Source organism: Aulonocara sp. 'chitande type north' Nkhata Bay, linkage group LG17 (genome assembly GCF_057382095.1).
Source record: "Aulonocara sp. 'chitande type north' Nkhata Bay isolate Kocher_YH1m ecotype deep benthic linkage group LG17, A_spYH_male_GT1.1, whole genome shotgun sequence".
Lineage (NCBI taxonomy): Eukaryota > Metazoa > Chordata > Actinopteri > Cichliformes > Cichlidae > Aulonocara > Aulonocara sp. 'chitande type north' Nkhata Bay.
Window position 1 is genome coordinate 21,920,201 of NC_141360.1, and position 16,919 is coordinate 21,937,119.

The 16,919-nt window shown below is 43.1% G+C and overlaps 1 protein-coding gene across 6 annotated transcripts in view; it reads left to right on the forward strand.

Annotated features, from left to right (window-relative positions):
• The first annotated feature begins 2,877 nt into the window (after nucleotides 1-2,877).
• upf2 (UPF2 regulator of nonsense mediated mRNA decay) overlaps nucleotides 2,878-16,919 on the forward strand; it is a 33,239-nt gene continuing 19,197 nt past the window's right edge. For 4 of the 6 annotated variants that reach the window (XM_086270244.1, XM_086270246.1, XM_086270247.1 and 1 more), the window contains exons 1-15: nucleotides 2,883-2,901; nucleotides 5,457-5,550; nucleotides 7,648-8,016; nucleotides 9,086-9,865; nucleotides 9,936-10,096; nucleotides 10,188-10,379; nucleotides 10,460-10,609; nucleotides 12,299-12,402; nucleotides 12,494-12,579; nucleotides 12,689-12,797; nucleotides 12,915-13,028; nucleotides 13,331-13,447; nucleotides 13,598-13,987; nucleotides 15,329-15,604; nucleotides 15,779-15,962. In XM_086270244.1, coding sequence (XP_086126370.1) covers nucleotides 7,649-8,016; nucleotides 9,086-9,865; nucleotides 9,936-10,096; nucleotides 10,188-10,379; nucleotides 10,460-10,609; nucleotides 12,299-12,402; nucleotides 12,494-12,579; nucleotides 12,689-12,797; nucleotides 12,915-13,028; nucleotides 13,331-13,447; nucleotides 13,598-13,987; nucleotides 15,329-15,604; nucleotides 15,779-15,962 — 3,031 coding nt within the window. In that variant the 5' untranslated portion in view covers nucleotides 2,883-2,901; nucleotides 5,457-5,550; nucleotide 7,648. Of the gene's footprint in view, nucleotides 2,902-5,437; nucleotides 5,551-7,647; nucleotides 8,017-9,085; nucleotides 9,866-9,935; nucleotides 10,097-10,187; nucleotides 10,380-10,459; nucleotides 10,610-12,298; nucleotides 12,403-12,493; nucleotides 12,580-12,688; nucleotides 12,798-12,914; nucleotides 13,029-13,330; nucleotides 13,448-13,597; nucleotides 13,988-15,328; nucleotides 15,605-15,778; nucleotides 15,963-16,919 lie in introns of those variants that run through there. The other 2 variants (XM_086270245.1, XM_086270243.1) reach the window with 2 other exon arrangements.

The following is a 16,919-nucleotide window of genomic DNA, read 5'->3' on the forward strand; positions in this document are numbered from 1 at the left end:
GGGAAGAGAGGACTAAAATGCAGGCTCTGGGAGGCCGAATAAAAATAAAAGGAAAAGTTAGCTTTAAAAGCTGATGAAATACATACTGCTAAAATCACAAGAGGAATCAGAGACTTGTGAAAAGCACAATGAGAGAAAGTGGAAAAGAGGGAAAGGCAGAACTAGAGCCACAGCTGAATAGTTCATTTCTCTTGGGAAAGTTTCTAACTGAGTGAAGTGTCCCTGAAGCGCAGCCACAATAAGAGCTGTCTGAATTCTGTGAATACTTGGGAAAAGTACTTCAGCCTTGTTGTCTGTCTTGTTGTATCTGCCACCGTCTTCTAAACCATACATCCATTCTCTTCTGCTTATCCGGTTGAGGGTTGCTACCATAGGACGGGAGTCAGTCTGTCTCAGTGCTAACCACTCCACCCTGTCTTCTTCCCTCTTTCGTGCACTGTCGGTTGCTTTGGATGGTTGCATATATATATATATATATATATATATATAAAAATTTAAAAAAAACACCCAGCACGCCCCTGCAGGCGGTCTATCCTTCAAGCTCGGGTCCTCTACCAGAGGCCTGGGAGCTTGAGGCCTGCGCAGTATCTTAGCTGTTCCCAGGACTGCGCTCTTCTGGACAGAGATCTCCGATGTTATTCCCGGGATCTGCTGGAGCCACTCGCCTAGCTTGGGAGTCACTGCACCTAGTGCTCCGATTACCACGGGGACCACCGTTACCTTCACCCTCCACATCCTCTCGAGCTCTTCTCTGAGCCCTTGGTATTTCTCCAGCTTCTCGTGTTCCTTCTTCCTGATATTGCTGTCATTCGGAACCGCTACATCGATCACTACGGCCGTCTTCTTCTGTTTGTCTACCACCACTATGTCCGGTTGGTTAGCCACCACCATTTTGTCCGTCTGTATCTGGAAGTCCCACAGGATCTTAGCTCGGTCATTCTCCACCACCCTTGGGGGCATCTCCCATTTTGACCTCGGGACTTCCAGGTTATACTCGGCACAGATGTTCCTGTACACTATGCCGGCCACTTGGTTATGGCGTTCCATGTATGCCTTGCCTGCTAGCATCTTGCACCCTGCTGTTATGTGCTGGATTGTCTCTGGGGCATCTTTACACAGCCTGCACCTGGGGTCTTGCCTGGTGTGATAGACCCCAGCCTCTATGGATCTTGTACTCAGAGCTTGTTCTTGTGCTGCCATGATTAGTGCCTCTGTGCTGTCTTTCAGTCCAGCTTTGTCCAGCCACTGGTAGGATTTCTGGATATCAGCCACCTCCTCTATCTGCCGGTGGTACATACCGTGCAGGGGCCTGTCCTTCCATGATGGTTCCTCGTCTCCCTCCTCTTTCTTGGGTTTCTGCTGCCTGAGGTTTTCACTGAGCACTCGGTCAGTTGGGGCCATCTTCCCAATGTATTCTTGGATGTTCGTTGTCTCATCCTGGACTGTGGTGCTGACACTCACCAGTCCCCAGCCCCCTTCCTTCCGCTTAGCGTACAGCCTCAGGGTGCTGGACTTGGGATGAAACCCTCCATGCATGGTAAGGAGCTTTCTTGTCTTTATGTCAGTGGCTTCTATCTCCTCCTTTGGCCAGCCTATTACCCCAGCAGGGTACCTGATCACGGGCAGGGCGTACGTGTTGATGGCCCGGATCTTGTTCTTACCATTCAGCTGACTCCTCAGGACTTGCCTGACCCTCTGCAGGTACTTGGTGGTTGCAGCCTTTCTAGCGGCCTCTTCATGGTTCCCATTTGCCTGCGGGATCCCCAGGTACTTGTAACTGTCCTCTATGTCTGCAATGTTGCCTTCTGGTAGTTCAATCCCCTCAGTTCTGACTACCTTCCCTCTCTTTGTTACCATCCGACTACACTTCTCCAGTCCGAACGACATTCCAATGTCATTGCTGTATAGCCTGGTAGTGTGGATCAGTGAATCGATGTCTCGTTCACTCTTGGCATACAGTTTGATGTCATCCATGTACAGGAGGTGGCTGACAACTGCTCCGTTCCGTAGTCGGTATCCGTAGCCAGTCTTGTTAATGATCTCACTGAGGGGGTTCAGGCCTATGCAGAACAGCAGTGGGGGTGGGGGTGATGATATCTCCCCCCCTGACCTGGCGTCCTGACTCCTCCTTGCCGTAGCATTTGTGTTGTACCTCGTCAATCTCTAGCTGTGAGAGCAGTCCCTTCTTTCGAATGTTGGAACACTGAGCTACTAGTTGTTTCGCCGTCATTGTGGATGTTGGGTATCGAAGAATCCATAGGTCCCTCATCCTATTCATGTAGCCCCTTCCGCCGGGGTTACTTGCGTAGTAGCATTCCAACAACGCCCTGTTTTCGTCTCTTGCCCACCGATGCCTTCTTGTTCCAGTAGCCCACTTTTCGTCAGGGTGCCCTGGTTCCTCAACACCTGACGCGGACCTTGTTGATCCGGGCGACGTCCGAACCGGCATGCCTTCTTATTTATCTGTCTCGCTCATGTCTGCGGTAGGCTCGCTTAGCATAGGGGGTCTAGCCTTAGGACCCTTACTGGATACAGACGCCCCAGGCAGGAATCGAACTTGCGATCCTATATATATAGCTATATATATATATATATATATATATACACATACATACATACATACATATGTATATATAGGCTGTATCCCAATTCAGGGTCTGCAGCCTTAAAGGCCGCATTTTAAGGCCGATTACGTCACCGCGACGCGACGAAGGCTGTCCCAATTCGAAGGCTGCTCGAAATGCGGCCCTCAAATGCGTCCTTCATTTCCCTGAATTTTAAGGACGTGGCGGTGTAGACTTAGGGGCCCAACATATCCCAGAATGCATAGCGCGGCGATGGGTGTGGATAATTTTGCCGAAAAAAACGGCGGACGAGGGGCGCTCGAAGAGTAAACTTTAAGTAAGTACTGAATATTATGTCACTTATTTATGTGCAAATGTTTAATAACGAAGAACATGAAAACATTACTGTTGGCCACATGTCGGCAAAGTTATGTGACATTAGTGACGTTTGTACAAACTTGTTTTTAAAGCCTTTACTTTAAAATATACACCATTCAATAGCTGAGCTTAATCTTACAGAGAATGATCAAAGCTTATGTAGAAACAAACAAACAAATGAACAAAAGATTTTCTCCTGCATTTCTGTCAAACAATGCTGTATGTAACGTTTCCAGCTGTTAGTATCATGGTTGCTAGGCAACCTGGGCAGCGCAACGGAGGCTAGACCGTCCCATTTCACAAGCCTCGCATTTCCGGCCTTAGCGGTCTTTAAGAACGCGGCCCTTGTGGACCGTTAAGGCTTTTTTTTTTTTTTTTTTTTAGTAATATTAACATACAAACAAAATGCACCATATATTACAGATTCAGAGAATAAACATTCCTTACATATTAACAACTTTCATACATAGGAAAAAGAAAATATAAAGATGGGGTCACATAACTTAACAGATTATTAACTTACTAAATCAAAATCTTCCACAAAGGAAACAAAAAAAGCAGCCTTTTTATTTTTTAACTAAGGTCAAAGATTTAACCAACAGGTTTAAGTCGTTTTTCCAGTAAGCTAGTGTTGGTTTAGTCTTAAGAAAACGACATTTATGTATAAATTGCTTGCACATGATTAATAACATATTAACACCATAATTAGTTTTCTTTTCTTTCAAAAACACTCCAAACATTATCATATTTAAGGTAAATAGGGTAATTTGAATCCCACTGGAATAAAGCCAGGTATGAAAATCCAACCAAAATATTTGTATAAAATTGCACAAAAAGAATAGATGGTCCAAATCCTCCTCTTCTGTTTCACAAAATACACAATTACCCGTTTCTATTTTGAATCTATCACCAAGGAGTCTATTTGTCGGGTAAATTTTGTTCAAGATTTTAAATTGGACTTCTTTCCCTTTAGGAGGGATAGGGAAGGTGATATAATCAGTTCTTATTTTTTCAATTTCTTCCCTTTGGAAATCTTTTAATATGTAATTACGTCTAAGTAAATTTGGAGAATAAAGACTCCTTAATGAAGATCTTAGAAACTTATTATTGCATTTAGCATCACAAAATCGAATGCGATCTATATATAATTGCCTTAACTTGGGGGAGATGTCAGAATATATTATATCATTTACAACTATGTTTTTAAGTGACAATGGAATGGATTTTATAACCCGATTAAATTTACTTTTAGAACATTGGATATTAAACTTTTGGCAAAAATCTTGATGTCCTAGAACATGTCCTTCCTCATCTACAAAATGGGCAATTGCCCAAACACCTTTTGATAACCAATCTTGAATAAAAATAGATTTTCTGTTCATCAGTATATATCTATTGTTCCAAATTGGGCTATTATGTGGAGTGAAATTATGTTTAAATAACATTTTCCAATAAAGAAGGACCTGTTTATGGAATTCAGAGAGTTTAACAGGTAGCTTAGTAATTTCAAAGTCACATTTTAGGAGAAAATCGATACCCCCCAGTGTGTTAAAGAGCTTACTTGGTATAAAATCCAAATGGAGTGTGGATTATTTAGGAAGGATTTTAACCATTTAAGTTTCAAAACACCATTCATTATATCAAAATCAATTGCGTTTCCACCGCCTTCAATGTATGGTTTAACCAAATCATCTTTAGATATATATTGGCACTTATTTCTCCAAATAAAATTAAAATTCATGCTATTAATTATTTTAATAACTTTATTTGATATTGATAAAGAGTAAGCTGGATATATAAATCTAGATAAACTATCCATTTTGGTTAATAATATTCTTCCAAAAATTGTGATGTCTCTTTGTAACCACTTATTTAAGATTGTCCTATGGACCGTTAAGGCTGCGTACTTTAAGGCTGCAGACCCTGAATTGGGATACAGCCATTGTCTGACCTGTTAGTAGTCTGGAATGCTGGCTGTTGGGGAGACAATAATTTTAATATATAATACAATATTATTCACGTCTTTGAAGATTAAATTGTTAAGGTAATCGTTTAGAAAGCCCAGAATAAAAATGCTCTCATGTATCGGAGAAAATGTAAGGTAACTTATACATTTGTAACGTGAGGGTTCACTAGATGGTTGGGAATCTCTCTGAATAATTAGGAACAGCAAGACGGAGACGGATAACTTTTTAGCAGCCTCTTTACTTTTAGCACCCTGCAACAACAACCCACACTTCCTGTGTGCCGCCCTCATGAATACTTCACTGGCCTCTCAGAAGCCAGGAAAGCTTATACTCAGATCAAAACAGGGAAAACAACCAGGTAGATATAACACATACTTATTACTGGTTTGAACATGCATGTCTAAACATTCAAACATGTAAACATGTAAATATCAAAACACGTAACCACCAAATAGCTACATAACTAGCTTTATAACCTTTGTAAACACCTCTTTGTATATCAAAATAGATTTAAATTTACTTCTACACTTTACACATTTTTAATCAGGCATAATTTGGAACTCCAAAACGAGAGGGTCCTGATGCTGTTCACCCGGAAACCAGCACGGATGAACCGATGTTTGTTTTGCTACGGCTAACAGGTAACCCCGCTCATCTTTACATATTATTTAGAATAAACTAAGCTTCTCTAAACAGGGAGTGCTTGCTGTATGTTTGTAAATTTGCGTTGTAATTACTGTCTGTCAGTTTTGCGCTGTCTAAGCGTTTGTTTGTGCCTGTTTTCGCTAAGTCCATTTGAGCTAAACTCGCTAGCCGTGCTAACACTAGCTCTTTTTTGTTATAAATTTGTTTGTTCGTTTAAAAACGTCGCAGCGTCTGCTGGGCGCTGTGAACGCGGCTTTCTCCTTGTCTTTTAAAGTGAAGCTTCTGCTAAGCTGTTCACACGGAGGAGGCTGACGCAGGTTTGGCGGATAACAGGCGGAGTCTGCGTGGGCGGCTGTCACGCTGACTTTAACATTACAAGTTCAACCCCAAAAGGTTGATTCTGTTGAACGTAGCGTTTACAGTGGAACAGCATTACACGTTTAGTGTTAATCTCTTCTTTTTTAAAAACGTGCACGAACCAAACGGCGTTTACACGCGCGGACAGGTGTCAGCTTTAAGGAGCTTCTCGCTTGATTTACCTGCTCACCTGCAGGGCCCGTTCAGCCGTGTTTACGTGGAGTTTCTGTCTGAATGTTTGATTAAACTGAATTTTTTTTTTTTATTTTAGGCCCTTATGACATCTCATCACGATGACCCTTCCTCCATTTTGTGTCTGGAGACTTTAGACGTGACTTTTAGATTATATCAATCCTGAATTTGTTTTAATGTGTCAGGTAAACAGGAAATCGTTGGGCTTATCTGTGCGGTTCACACACAGCAGTACAACGATAGTCTGTGTGCATGTTTAATTTTAGTTACTTATTTTTGATTTGTTTCAAAACATCTTCAAAATGAATTGATATAGATGTATCTGTCTGCCCCTTAAATTTTTGTAAATATGTTCTTATGTCTTTTCATGGGCCAACGCTGAAGAAATGACACTTTGATACAATATAAAGAAGTGAGTGTACAGCTTGTACAACAGTGTAAATTTGCTGTCATCTCTAAATAACTCAACCCACACCCATTATTGCCTAAACCGCTGCCAACAAAAGTGAGTAAATGCCTAAATGAAACTGGCCCAATTGATTCATTTATTTTTTTGAATGTTCCGTTGAGCACTGTAACAATCAGAATTATTGTCTGAAGGCCAAAAGAAATGCCCAAAGGATTTATTTTTCCAAGTGGTCCACTTGATTATTATTTATTTATTTTATTTAAATTGTTATTTTTAACTTTTAAGTTTTTACAAACAGAACAGACATGATTTTTCATGTTGTCCCATGGAAAAATATAATAAAATCTTTACAAAAATGTGAGGGGTGTACTTGTGAGATACTGTACATCGTTTCCTCACTTAGTTCACTGCTATTGAGTGTACCTGCAGCCCCACCCACAGTGAGAGTCCAGAGGGGTGTACTCTGAAGTGAGATGAATGGTTTAGTGAGCTGTCTTGAGATTCAAATCATAGGTTTCAGTGTCTCTCTTTTTAGTTGGCTAAATCACCATGGTAACTGATGCTGAACACATCACTGTGTTGGGAGCAGGTTATTATCAGAGTTTCAATTTAAAATGCAGGTGCCATATTTTCATGTATTCTCTTATTTACAGTATGTTATAAGTGCACTATTATCTGCAGATAGATGTTATATGTGCAGCTTATTACCTCAGTAACATCAGGAATGAAACTCAGCTGCAAAGTACAGCACTGTATGTCACAGTGTCAGTGGAATGTGCATGTAAAAAAAAAAAAATTAAAAGTATAAATGTTTTTATACTTGACTGTATTATTCGGTGTAAATGTAACTTGGACCCATATAAGCTGAGTTTGTTTGATCGTAAATGGTTGGTTTGTTGATTTGACGATTTTGGACAACAAGTTCCATACCCTCCTGAGGGTTTTTTCTTAAATTGGATGGTCGAATAGAATCAAAGGAAATCAGAATATTTAATAACAAAGCTGATAATTAATATTTTAATTTTAATAAGAGGCTGATGGAAATATTTTCAAAAAAGCACAGATTGTTGTATGATTCTTTAACTTATACAGCAGCATCTATTGCCATTAAGCTTTTCTCGTTGTCCTTCCTCAGTATGCCTGCTGAACGCAAGCGCTCAGTAAACATGGATGAGAAAGATGTTTGCACCTTCAGCAACAAGGAAAAGGAGAAGGACAGGGAGGCTGAGAGGAGGCCGGCATCTGCTCGGGATAAGGCCAAAGACGAGGCCAAAATGAGCGGCAAAAAAGACTGCGGCAAGGAGGAGAAGAGGAAGCGGCTGGAGGAAGAAAAGAAAAAGAAGGAGGAGAAGGAGCGGAAGAAGAAAGAGGAGGAAAAACTGAAGGCAGAGGAGGAGCAGAAGAAGAAGGAAGAGGAAGAGAAAAGGCAGCAAGAGGAGCAGGAGAGGAAGCTTAAAGAGGAGGAAGCCAAAAGACAACGTGAGGAGGAGGCTGCCCTCCTCAAGTAAGTCATCTTGATTGTTAAATTCTGAGTTAATAGCGATTTTAGCAATGTTTAAAATGCCATTTAGATCAATTCTACCGCTTACTTAATCTTAGCCACACTTATTGGAGGAAGGTGTGGACACACCAATGTTAACAAATCTGCCAAGCGCAGGGCTGTGGTCTTGGTCCACATCATATAGAAGAACAACATTATCGTCAAAATCCAGCACAAATTTTGGTCAGTGGTTATGCTGAGGCTCATTAGTATATAAGCATAATAAGAGTGGGGAAGGCATACAAAGACTTGTTTTTAAAGTCTGTAGAATAATACACTGCACTAAAATTCACAATAAAATGGAGATTTGGCTACATAAGAGCTGATAAAATGGCGGTTTGACCTACATCTTTATCCCAAGATGAATCTCTGTAGTTTTTCTAATTTAGCATTAATAAATTTGAATTCAAAGATGATCTTTAATGGGATCCTAATGTACTAGAAATACAAAACCTCTCCACATCAGTGCTTCATCTGCTTGTGCACAGTTTAATCTGTTGGGTTTAAAAGCTGTAAATTTGCATGTAATAAATGAACTACACAAAATTTCTAGATTCCCTAAAATGGCTGTAGTTGAGTTCAAATGCAAGCTGATCAGGTGAGTTTATTTGAATATCTCCATGTGGCCTTTGTGTAAAATACTTAATACAGTAACATGTAAAAAATGTGATAAAGCTCAGCCACTTAAACCTTAAGTTAAAAGTTTGTCATACACTGTGTGCAGATGAAAGTTTTCTTTTGTGTCTCCTACTTTTAAAAACCTGATACAAGAACATGTGTTTTTATGTTTTAAAAGCATGTTGATGTCAGCATGACCTTCATTTAAGAAATAAACATAAGAGGAAGTGATGTGTCTGCTGGTCCAGCGTGTATATGTTTGACTTGACCTTTCGCAGAGCCAGAGTTGATCACCACCATCCATCTCAACCCCTGATGTTAGTCTTAGGGCCACTGTAGCACCCGAAACAACTGCACTGGTTTTACTATCTTTCTTTAATCACGCCTCTTTCTGCGGGTCACCCCATCTCTACAGGGAGAAGGAGGAGGGGCATCAGCTGTACCAGGAGGCATGGGAGCGCCATCAGTGTAGGAAGGAACTGCGCAGCAAGAACCAGAATGCCCAGGAGGGTCGTCCTGAAGAGGCCTTCTTTAGCCGCCTGGACTCGAGCCTTAAAAAGAACACCGCCTTCGTGAAGAAGCTGCGCACGCTGACCGAGCAGCAGCGAGACTCACTCTCCAACGACTTTGCCTCACTCAACCTCAGCAAGTACATCGGTGAGGCTGTGAGCTCCGTTGTGGAAGCGAAGCTGAAGATCTCAGATGTCGGCTGCGCGGTCCATCTGTGCTCGCTCTTCCACCAGAGGTACGCCGAGTTTGCCCCGTTGCTCTTGCAGGCCTGGAAGAAGCACTTTGAAGCCAGGAAGGAGGAGAAGGCACCCAACGTAAGCAAGCTGCGCACAGACCTCCGCTTCATCGCCGAGCTCACCATCGTCGGTCTCTTCACAGACAAAGAGGGTCTCTCGCTCATTTACGAGCAGCTGAAAAACATAATTGGGGCTGACCGCGAGACGCACACCCATGTTTCCGTGGTGATCAGCTTCTGTAAGCACTGCGGGGACGACATTGCTGGGCTGGTGCCCCGCAAGGTGAAACTGGCGGCCGAGAAGTTTGGCTTGGCTTTCCCTCCCAGCGAGATCATCAGCAGTGAGAAGCAGCAGCCCTTCCAGAATCTTCTGCGGGAATACTTCACATCACTCACCAAACACCTGAAGAAGGACCACCGGGAGCTGCAGAACATTGAGAGACAGAACAGGTGAGGTTCAGCTGTTACGGGAAACCACTGCGTGATTGTTTGAGCATACCTAACTTTTTGTCCTCTTCAGGCGGATCTTGCATTCCAAAGGAGAGTTGAGCGAGGACCGACACAAGCAGTACGAGGAATTTGCCACTTCCTACCAGAAGCTGCTGGCCAACACTCAGTCTCTGGCTGATCTGCTGGATGAAAACATGCCCGAGCTGCCTCAGGACAAGACTGTGCAGGAGGGTGTGTGGCCTCACATTTTTTTTTCTTCCTCATATTATACCCTGTCAATTTTTTGTTAATATCTGATATTATCATGGCTCTGCTGTCACAGAGCACGGCCCCGGGATCGACATCTTCACCCCCGGGAAGCCTGGAGAGTATGACCTGGAAGGAGGGATCTGGGAAGACGAAGACGCTCGTAACTTCTATGAGAACTTGGTGGACTTGAAGGCATTTGTGCCCGCCATCCTCTTTAAGGACAACGAGAAGAGCAGTCAGGGCAAAGAGAAGGAGGATGCCAAAGGTATGTTATAAAACACCCATGCTTACAAAAAAGGAAGAGATTTGTGTACTTTGTTTTGACCGTGCTGCTGTTGGGTTCAGATGGCAGAGAGGGGAAGGATGCGGGCAGCACAACAGAGGAGCTGGAGCTGGAGCTGGAGGCTCTGGACATCACAGATGAACCTCTTGAACTAGAGGGCTCAGACGAGGTGGAAAATGAAGAGCTGGCCAAAAAACTGCTCGATGAACAAGGTAAACAGGATTTTCCAGAAAACAGCTACTGTACTACTTCTATGATGATGTGTTACTGCATGCTCATTGGCTGACAGTGTTTAATCACAAGTTAGCCAATGAAAATACACCGGTTTGTCCTTTAATCTGATTGGACTATAATTTACTAAATGAACAATAGGACTTAAAACTAGCCCATAAACTCATCAGGAAAATGGTTACTGAGGTCAAAGATCAGAGGAGCCAAAGGCTGCTTCATCATAAACGTCTATACAATGGCTGTATCCCAATTCAGCCTTAAAGTACGCAGCCTTAACGGTCCACAAGGGCCGCGTACTTAAAGACCGCTAAGGCCGGAAGTGCGAGGCTTGTGAAATGGGACGGTCTAGCCTCCGTTGCGCTGCCCAGGTTGCCTAGCAACCATGATACTAACAGCTGGAAACGTTACATACAGCATTGTTTGACAGAAATGAAGGAGAAAATCTTTTGTTCATTAGTTTGTTTGTTTCTACATGAGCTTTGATCATTCTCTGTAAGATTAAGTTCAGCTATTGAATGGTGTATATTTTAAAGTAAAGGCTTTAAAAACAAGTTTGTACAAACGTCACTAATGTCACATAACTTTGCCGACATGTGGCCAACAGTAATGTTTTCATGTTCTTCGTTATTAAACATTTGCACATAAATAAGTGACATAATATTCAGTACTTACTTAAAGTTTACTCTTCAAGCGCCCCTCGTCCGCCGTTTTTTTCGGCAAAATTATCCACACCCATCGCCGCACTATGCATTCTGGGATATGTTGGCCCACTAAGTCTACACCGCCACGTCCTTAAAATTCAGGGAAATGAAGGACGCATTTGAGGGCCGCATTTCGAGCAGCCTTCGAATTGGGACAGCCTTCGTCGCGTCGCGGTGACGTAATCGGCCTTAAAATGCGGCCTTTAAGGCTGCAGACCCTGAATTGGGATACAGCCAGCTTCTTTAACAGCTCGCAGAAGCGCTCTCTGCTGGCCTTTAGAAGAAATGCAGGCTTAAGTCACTCAAGTATTGGCTTTGTTTTTTTGTAGACCACTAGATGGCACCTACTCCATCTTTTATGCAGTCTGTGAGATTTACTGGGTCTTCTGCGAGTAGGTTCTACAGCTTGGAATGTATGAATTTACCTAATGCTTGGGTCAGAAGTGTAACAGTGGACAGAGAGGTGGTTTGGACATGTGCAGAGGAGGGTTGGTGGATATATCAGATAAAGGATGATGAAGATGGAGCTGCAGAGGACAAGAAGGAAAAGAAGCTGCAGAAGGAAAAGAAGATTAGAGAGGAAGGATGGATGTAGTGAAGGAGGACGTACAAGGGTTGGTGTGACAGGAGGATGATGGCAACAGGATGAGATGGGGGCAGTTGATTCACAGAAGCAGCGCTGACTTACAGTTGATTTTGTAATATCTAGGAGGTAAGAAATCTTATGAACTGACTAGTTGCAGTAGTGGCATCCTCTTTTTTTTGTTTCACAAAAAGGAAGACTGCATGGATATAGGACTAAAAATATCTTAATTCAGAGATTAAGAGATGTGGCCTAATACTTTGAGTTTTTAAAATGGTGCAGAAATCCTTGTATAGACAAAGCTATGAACAATAAGTGGAACATACACATTGCATTGGTTTCATTTGAACTGCATACAAAGTGAACATTTGTTTCTGTCTGTGCAGAACAAGAGGACGAGGAAGCTAACACGGGGTCTCACCTGAAGCTAATCGTGGATGCTTTCATCCAGCAGCTTCCCAACTGTGTCAACAGAGACCTCATAGACAAGGTGAGGACAGACACACTGATCCAAGGAAAACAATGAGCTTCCAGATGTTGGATAGTTTGTAAAGGTTTATGATCTCTGGTGATTCCTACAGGCTGCCATGGACTTCTGCATGAACATGAACACCAAGTCTAACAGGAGGAAGCTTGTCCGTGCTCTCTTCACTGTCCCCAGACAGAGGTAGGTTTCATCTGGTTTGGCATTTACCTTTAATCACCACAAGGGGGTGCTATCATCATGACTGATTGTGTGATTGTGAGCGGTGCACTGAGTCATTCTCCTCTTGCAGGTTGGATCTCCTGCCCTTCTACTCTCGTCTGGTGGCGACGCTGCATCCATGCATGTCAGACGTGGCGGAGGACCTGTGCTCCATGCTGAAGGGAGACTTCAGGTTTCATGTAGGTTCTCTGCTCACTTACATCAGGTTTTAAATAGATTTGTCATACTTTGCTTTTTTCCATCATGTTTGCATTAAAAACACTTGCCAACATTATGAATCGAATCTGTGTTTCTAGATTCGGAAGAAGGATCAGATCAACATCGAGACCAAGAATAAAACCGTCAGATTTATCGGCGAGTTGGCCAAGTTCAAGATGTTCTCGAAGACAGACACACTTCAGTGTCTCAAGGTGGGTGAAAGAAGCCACTGTCTGAGTCACATCAGGCTGTTTGTCTTTAAATCCCTGTACAAGAAAACAAACACTTTTAGCAACATCTCTGCTCATCCAATCAGATCACAAACAAAATGCCACATTAAGATGAAGATGTGAAAAACTAAACTTACTTACCTTCATCCTCACTGTGATAACAAGCACGAAATGCTTCCAGAGCTCACTCTGCTGTGTGCATGCATCAGAATAACAACACAGCCGGCGAGACGACATCCAGCTTAGCTGTTATAGATTTCTGTCCATGTCTCCTCCTCCTCCAGATGCTGCTGTCTGATTTTACGCACCATCACATAGAGATGGCCTGCACACTGCTGGAGACCTGCGGCCGCTTCCTCTTCAGATCCCCCGACTCTCACCTGCGCACCAGTGTCCTGCTGGTCAGTACTGGTCCTCTTCACTGGGCTTCTGTTCACTTTGAAGCAGATAACTAGAATGTGATATAGAAAAGGACAAAAACAGAGAAAATATTTGAATATAAAGATAAATGAGTGGTTTTTAGCCTGACTTTTGTCCCATGTGTGCTCCAGGAACAAATGATGCGCAAAAAGCAGGCCCAGCACCTTGATGCCCGCTACGTAACCATGGTGGAGAACGCCTACTACTACTGCAACCCGCCGCCCATGGAGAAGACGGTGAAGAAGAAGAGGCCGCCGCTGCAGGAGTACATCTGCAAACTGCTCTATAAGGACCTGTCCAAGGTCACCACAGAGAAGGTGTTGAGGCAGATGCGCAAGCTGCCATGGCAGGACCCCGAGGTGAAGAGCTACCTGATCTGCTGCATGGTCAACATCTGGAACGTGAAGTACAACAGCATCCACTGTGTGGCCAACCTGCTGGCTGGCCTGGTGGCCTACCAGGAGGACGTGGGGATCCACGTGGTGGACGGTGTCCTGGAGGACATCCGGCTCGGCATGGAGGTAAGAAGAAGCAAAATCAAGTCTGAAAACAAGATATGCTTTTGTGTTTCATCCTTAACTGAGCCCTTAGTAGTTTATAGGACTGTAATTTGATTCTCTGATCAGTAATTTCTATATTTATTGCCATTAGGGATGCACTGGCCCAACATTTGGAATGTATTATCAGTCTGACGCTGACCCAAAATGTTTGTTCTGGTATCCATGACAATGAGCAGACTGAATGTGTGCAAAAGGTTTTATTTAACTGCAGACTGTGGAAAGATCAGACCATGGCGAAGCTTGCGTTCTTTTTCTCTCTCGAGCTCGCTTGTTTACTTTCACTCCGGTCACATTCAGTCAGAGATCATATCGAAGAAGCTAGAAGGACGTTGCTCCTTCTTGCTGTCGATATTATTTCTCTTCAGCTTTCTCTTGAGAAATCTAGTCCTTTTTTTCATTTATGCTTCACTAATAAGTGCCAAAGAGCGGGTGTTCTTTATATTCTTGAATGTATTTATTTCCTACATTTTCTTTTCTTTTTTTTCTTTTTTTTTTTTACATGTTGGGAAAACTGTTTCAGTTGGCCCTGATGTTTGCTTACACACACAAAATAAAAAGGATCTCCAGTCGAGTGATAGAAATTATTCATGTTCATGTAAGGCTACAAACTAACTGCAGTTATCTAAAAAAAATACTAAAAACTAAACTAAAGATGTTTTTACTTGCAAAACTAAAAAGTGGAAATTCAAAATGAAAATCTGAGGAGGTTTTTTTTTTTGTTTTTTTTGTTTTTTTGAGTTGTAATAACTGTTTTGGACGTCTTTAACCTCGCTGTAACTTGAAGCTGCAGATGCTTCGTGTGTCATATATTTGGGACGTTTAGTGCAGGAGAGGTGAGATCAGGAGCATTGAATGGACAGGACGATCAAAAAAACCCCGATGCTATCTGCTTGACTGGCAGCTGATTGAAGCGGACACCTGTGTTGCTGTGTCATTTGTGTCTGCTACGTGTTGCAGGACATGTTGGAATGTTGTCGGACTCCATTTGCTTGGCTGAGGTTGTGATTTTACAAAAAAATAATTGAACACAAACAGTCGTGCCTGTGTCACAGCTGCAAATGCTTACTTGCATATTTTAGAAGCCATGCTTACAATTTGACCCTGATCTGGCCTCCATCTGACCTCAAAACAGTCGAAATTCAAGCATTTTTCCTAGCAACCAGGACGTTGGCGGTCTTGAGCCCTGCAGCAAAAAGCTTTAAGAATTTCCCTCCATTTTCTTTTTCTTCTCCCCTGCAGCATCCTATATTATATTGTTGGACATCTCAATTTAGGATCTCCTCTTCTTCCCTCGCTTCCTAGGTCAACCAGCCCAAGTTCAACCAGCGGCGGATCAGCAGCGCCAAGTTCCTGGGCGAGCTCTACAACTACCGCATGGTGGAGTCGGCCGTCATTTTCCGCACCCTCTTCTCCTTCATCTCCTTCGGCGTGAATCAGGACGGCAGTCCCAGCCCTCTGGACCCCCCAGAGCATTTGTTCCGCATCCGCCTGGTCTGCACCCTGCTTGATACCTGCGGCCAATACTTCGATCGAGGCTCCAGCAAGAGGAAGCTAGACTGTTTCCTCATCTACTTCCAGGCACGTAACCTCCTAAAGTGCCTATACTTTATGTTCGGGAACCCTGATATTTTCTGTAAATCTACTGGGTATAATCACTGTGCCACTGTTTTGAGTTTGACAGACCTGTGAGGTCTGCTCAGGAGGTGTTCTGGTCAGGGGTGAAGTAAGTGAGATGTTGTTGTGTGTCTGCAGCGGTACATATGGTGGAAAAAGAGCCTGGACGTGTGGACCAAGGACCACCCGTTCCCCATCGATATCGACTACATGATCAGCGACACGCTGGAGCTGCTCAGGCCTAAGATGAGGCTCAGCAGTTCCCTGGAGGAGGCCATCAAGCAAGTCAGCGACCTGGAGAGAGAGGTGCTCGTCAAACTAGGTAGGAGGGTGACGCTAAGTAATCATCTTTAATGTGCGTGGAGCATGACGCCGTTGGTGTAGCAGCTGGTGTTGCCGGTTTGGTTGCTCTCCGTTGTCCTGGCAGAGCAGCATTCCCCAGTGTGTGGGAGGGCAAGCGAGCATGCTGTGTCACTCCTCTCTCTGCCTCTGCTTTGTCTGTCGAGCAGGTTTGAATTCATTGTTTAAAATGCCGAATACATGCATTCCCACTCATTACAGAGACTTCAGGAAGGATCTTTTAAAATCAATGACGACTGTTTCAGACTTCCTCTGGACCTCAGTTTAATCTAGCCTGATAACCTTGAGAGATCTGATCTCACCAAAGATGCATTTGTGTGCTGTTGATAAAACATGTGACATGCACTCATTTGTTTTGTTCATTTTGTCTGTTGAGTGTCTGAAATGTGACGATTAAGAGATTTTCTTTCAAGTGCTGTCTGTACACCTCTTCTAGCACTCTCATGTAATTCTTTGTTTTTATATTCATCAGGTCCCAATCAGCCCAAATAGCAAAGAGAAATTAAAAATGTATGCCATGAAAGAGTTCGGGTCTTAGGAGGTTAAGATTCACCACTGAGGTGTAAATAAGCTGCAACCCCTAACACCTTCTCGAACCCCGAAACTACAATCTTTACGACACAGAATCTGAGCTCAGAGACAATACGAATATTCAGGAATGTAAAAACCAAAACGCAATCAGGACGATGATATCTGGAGAGGAGGAAGAAGGAAGTGTTTGCGCAGCAGGTGTATCTGACTCTGCGGCCTGATAACAGCGCAGCAACGTGAGCTTTGTTTAACAGTTTCAAGGTGTTGACCTGGAATGTGCTGAGAAAAATGTAAACCACAGCTGCGCCCTCTGAGAGCAGGACACCCTCGCAGATCCTGTACTCAAGTAAAAGTACAGATACATGAGCTGTAAAGTACTCAGTTATTT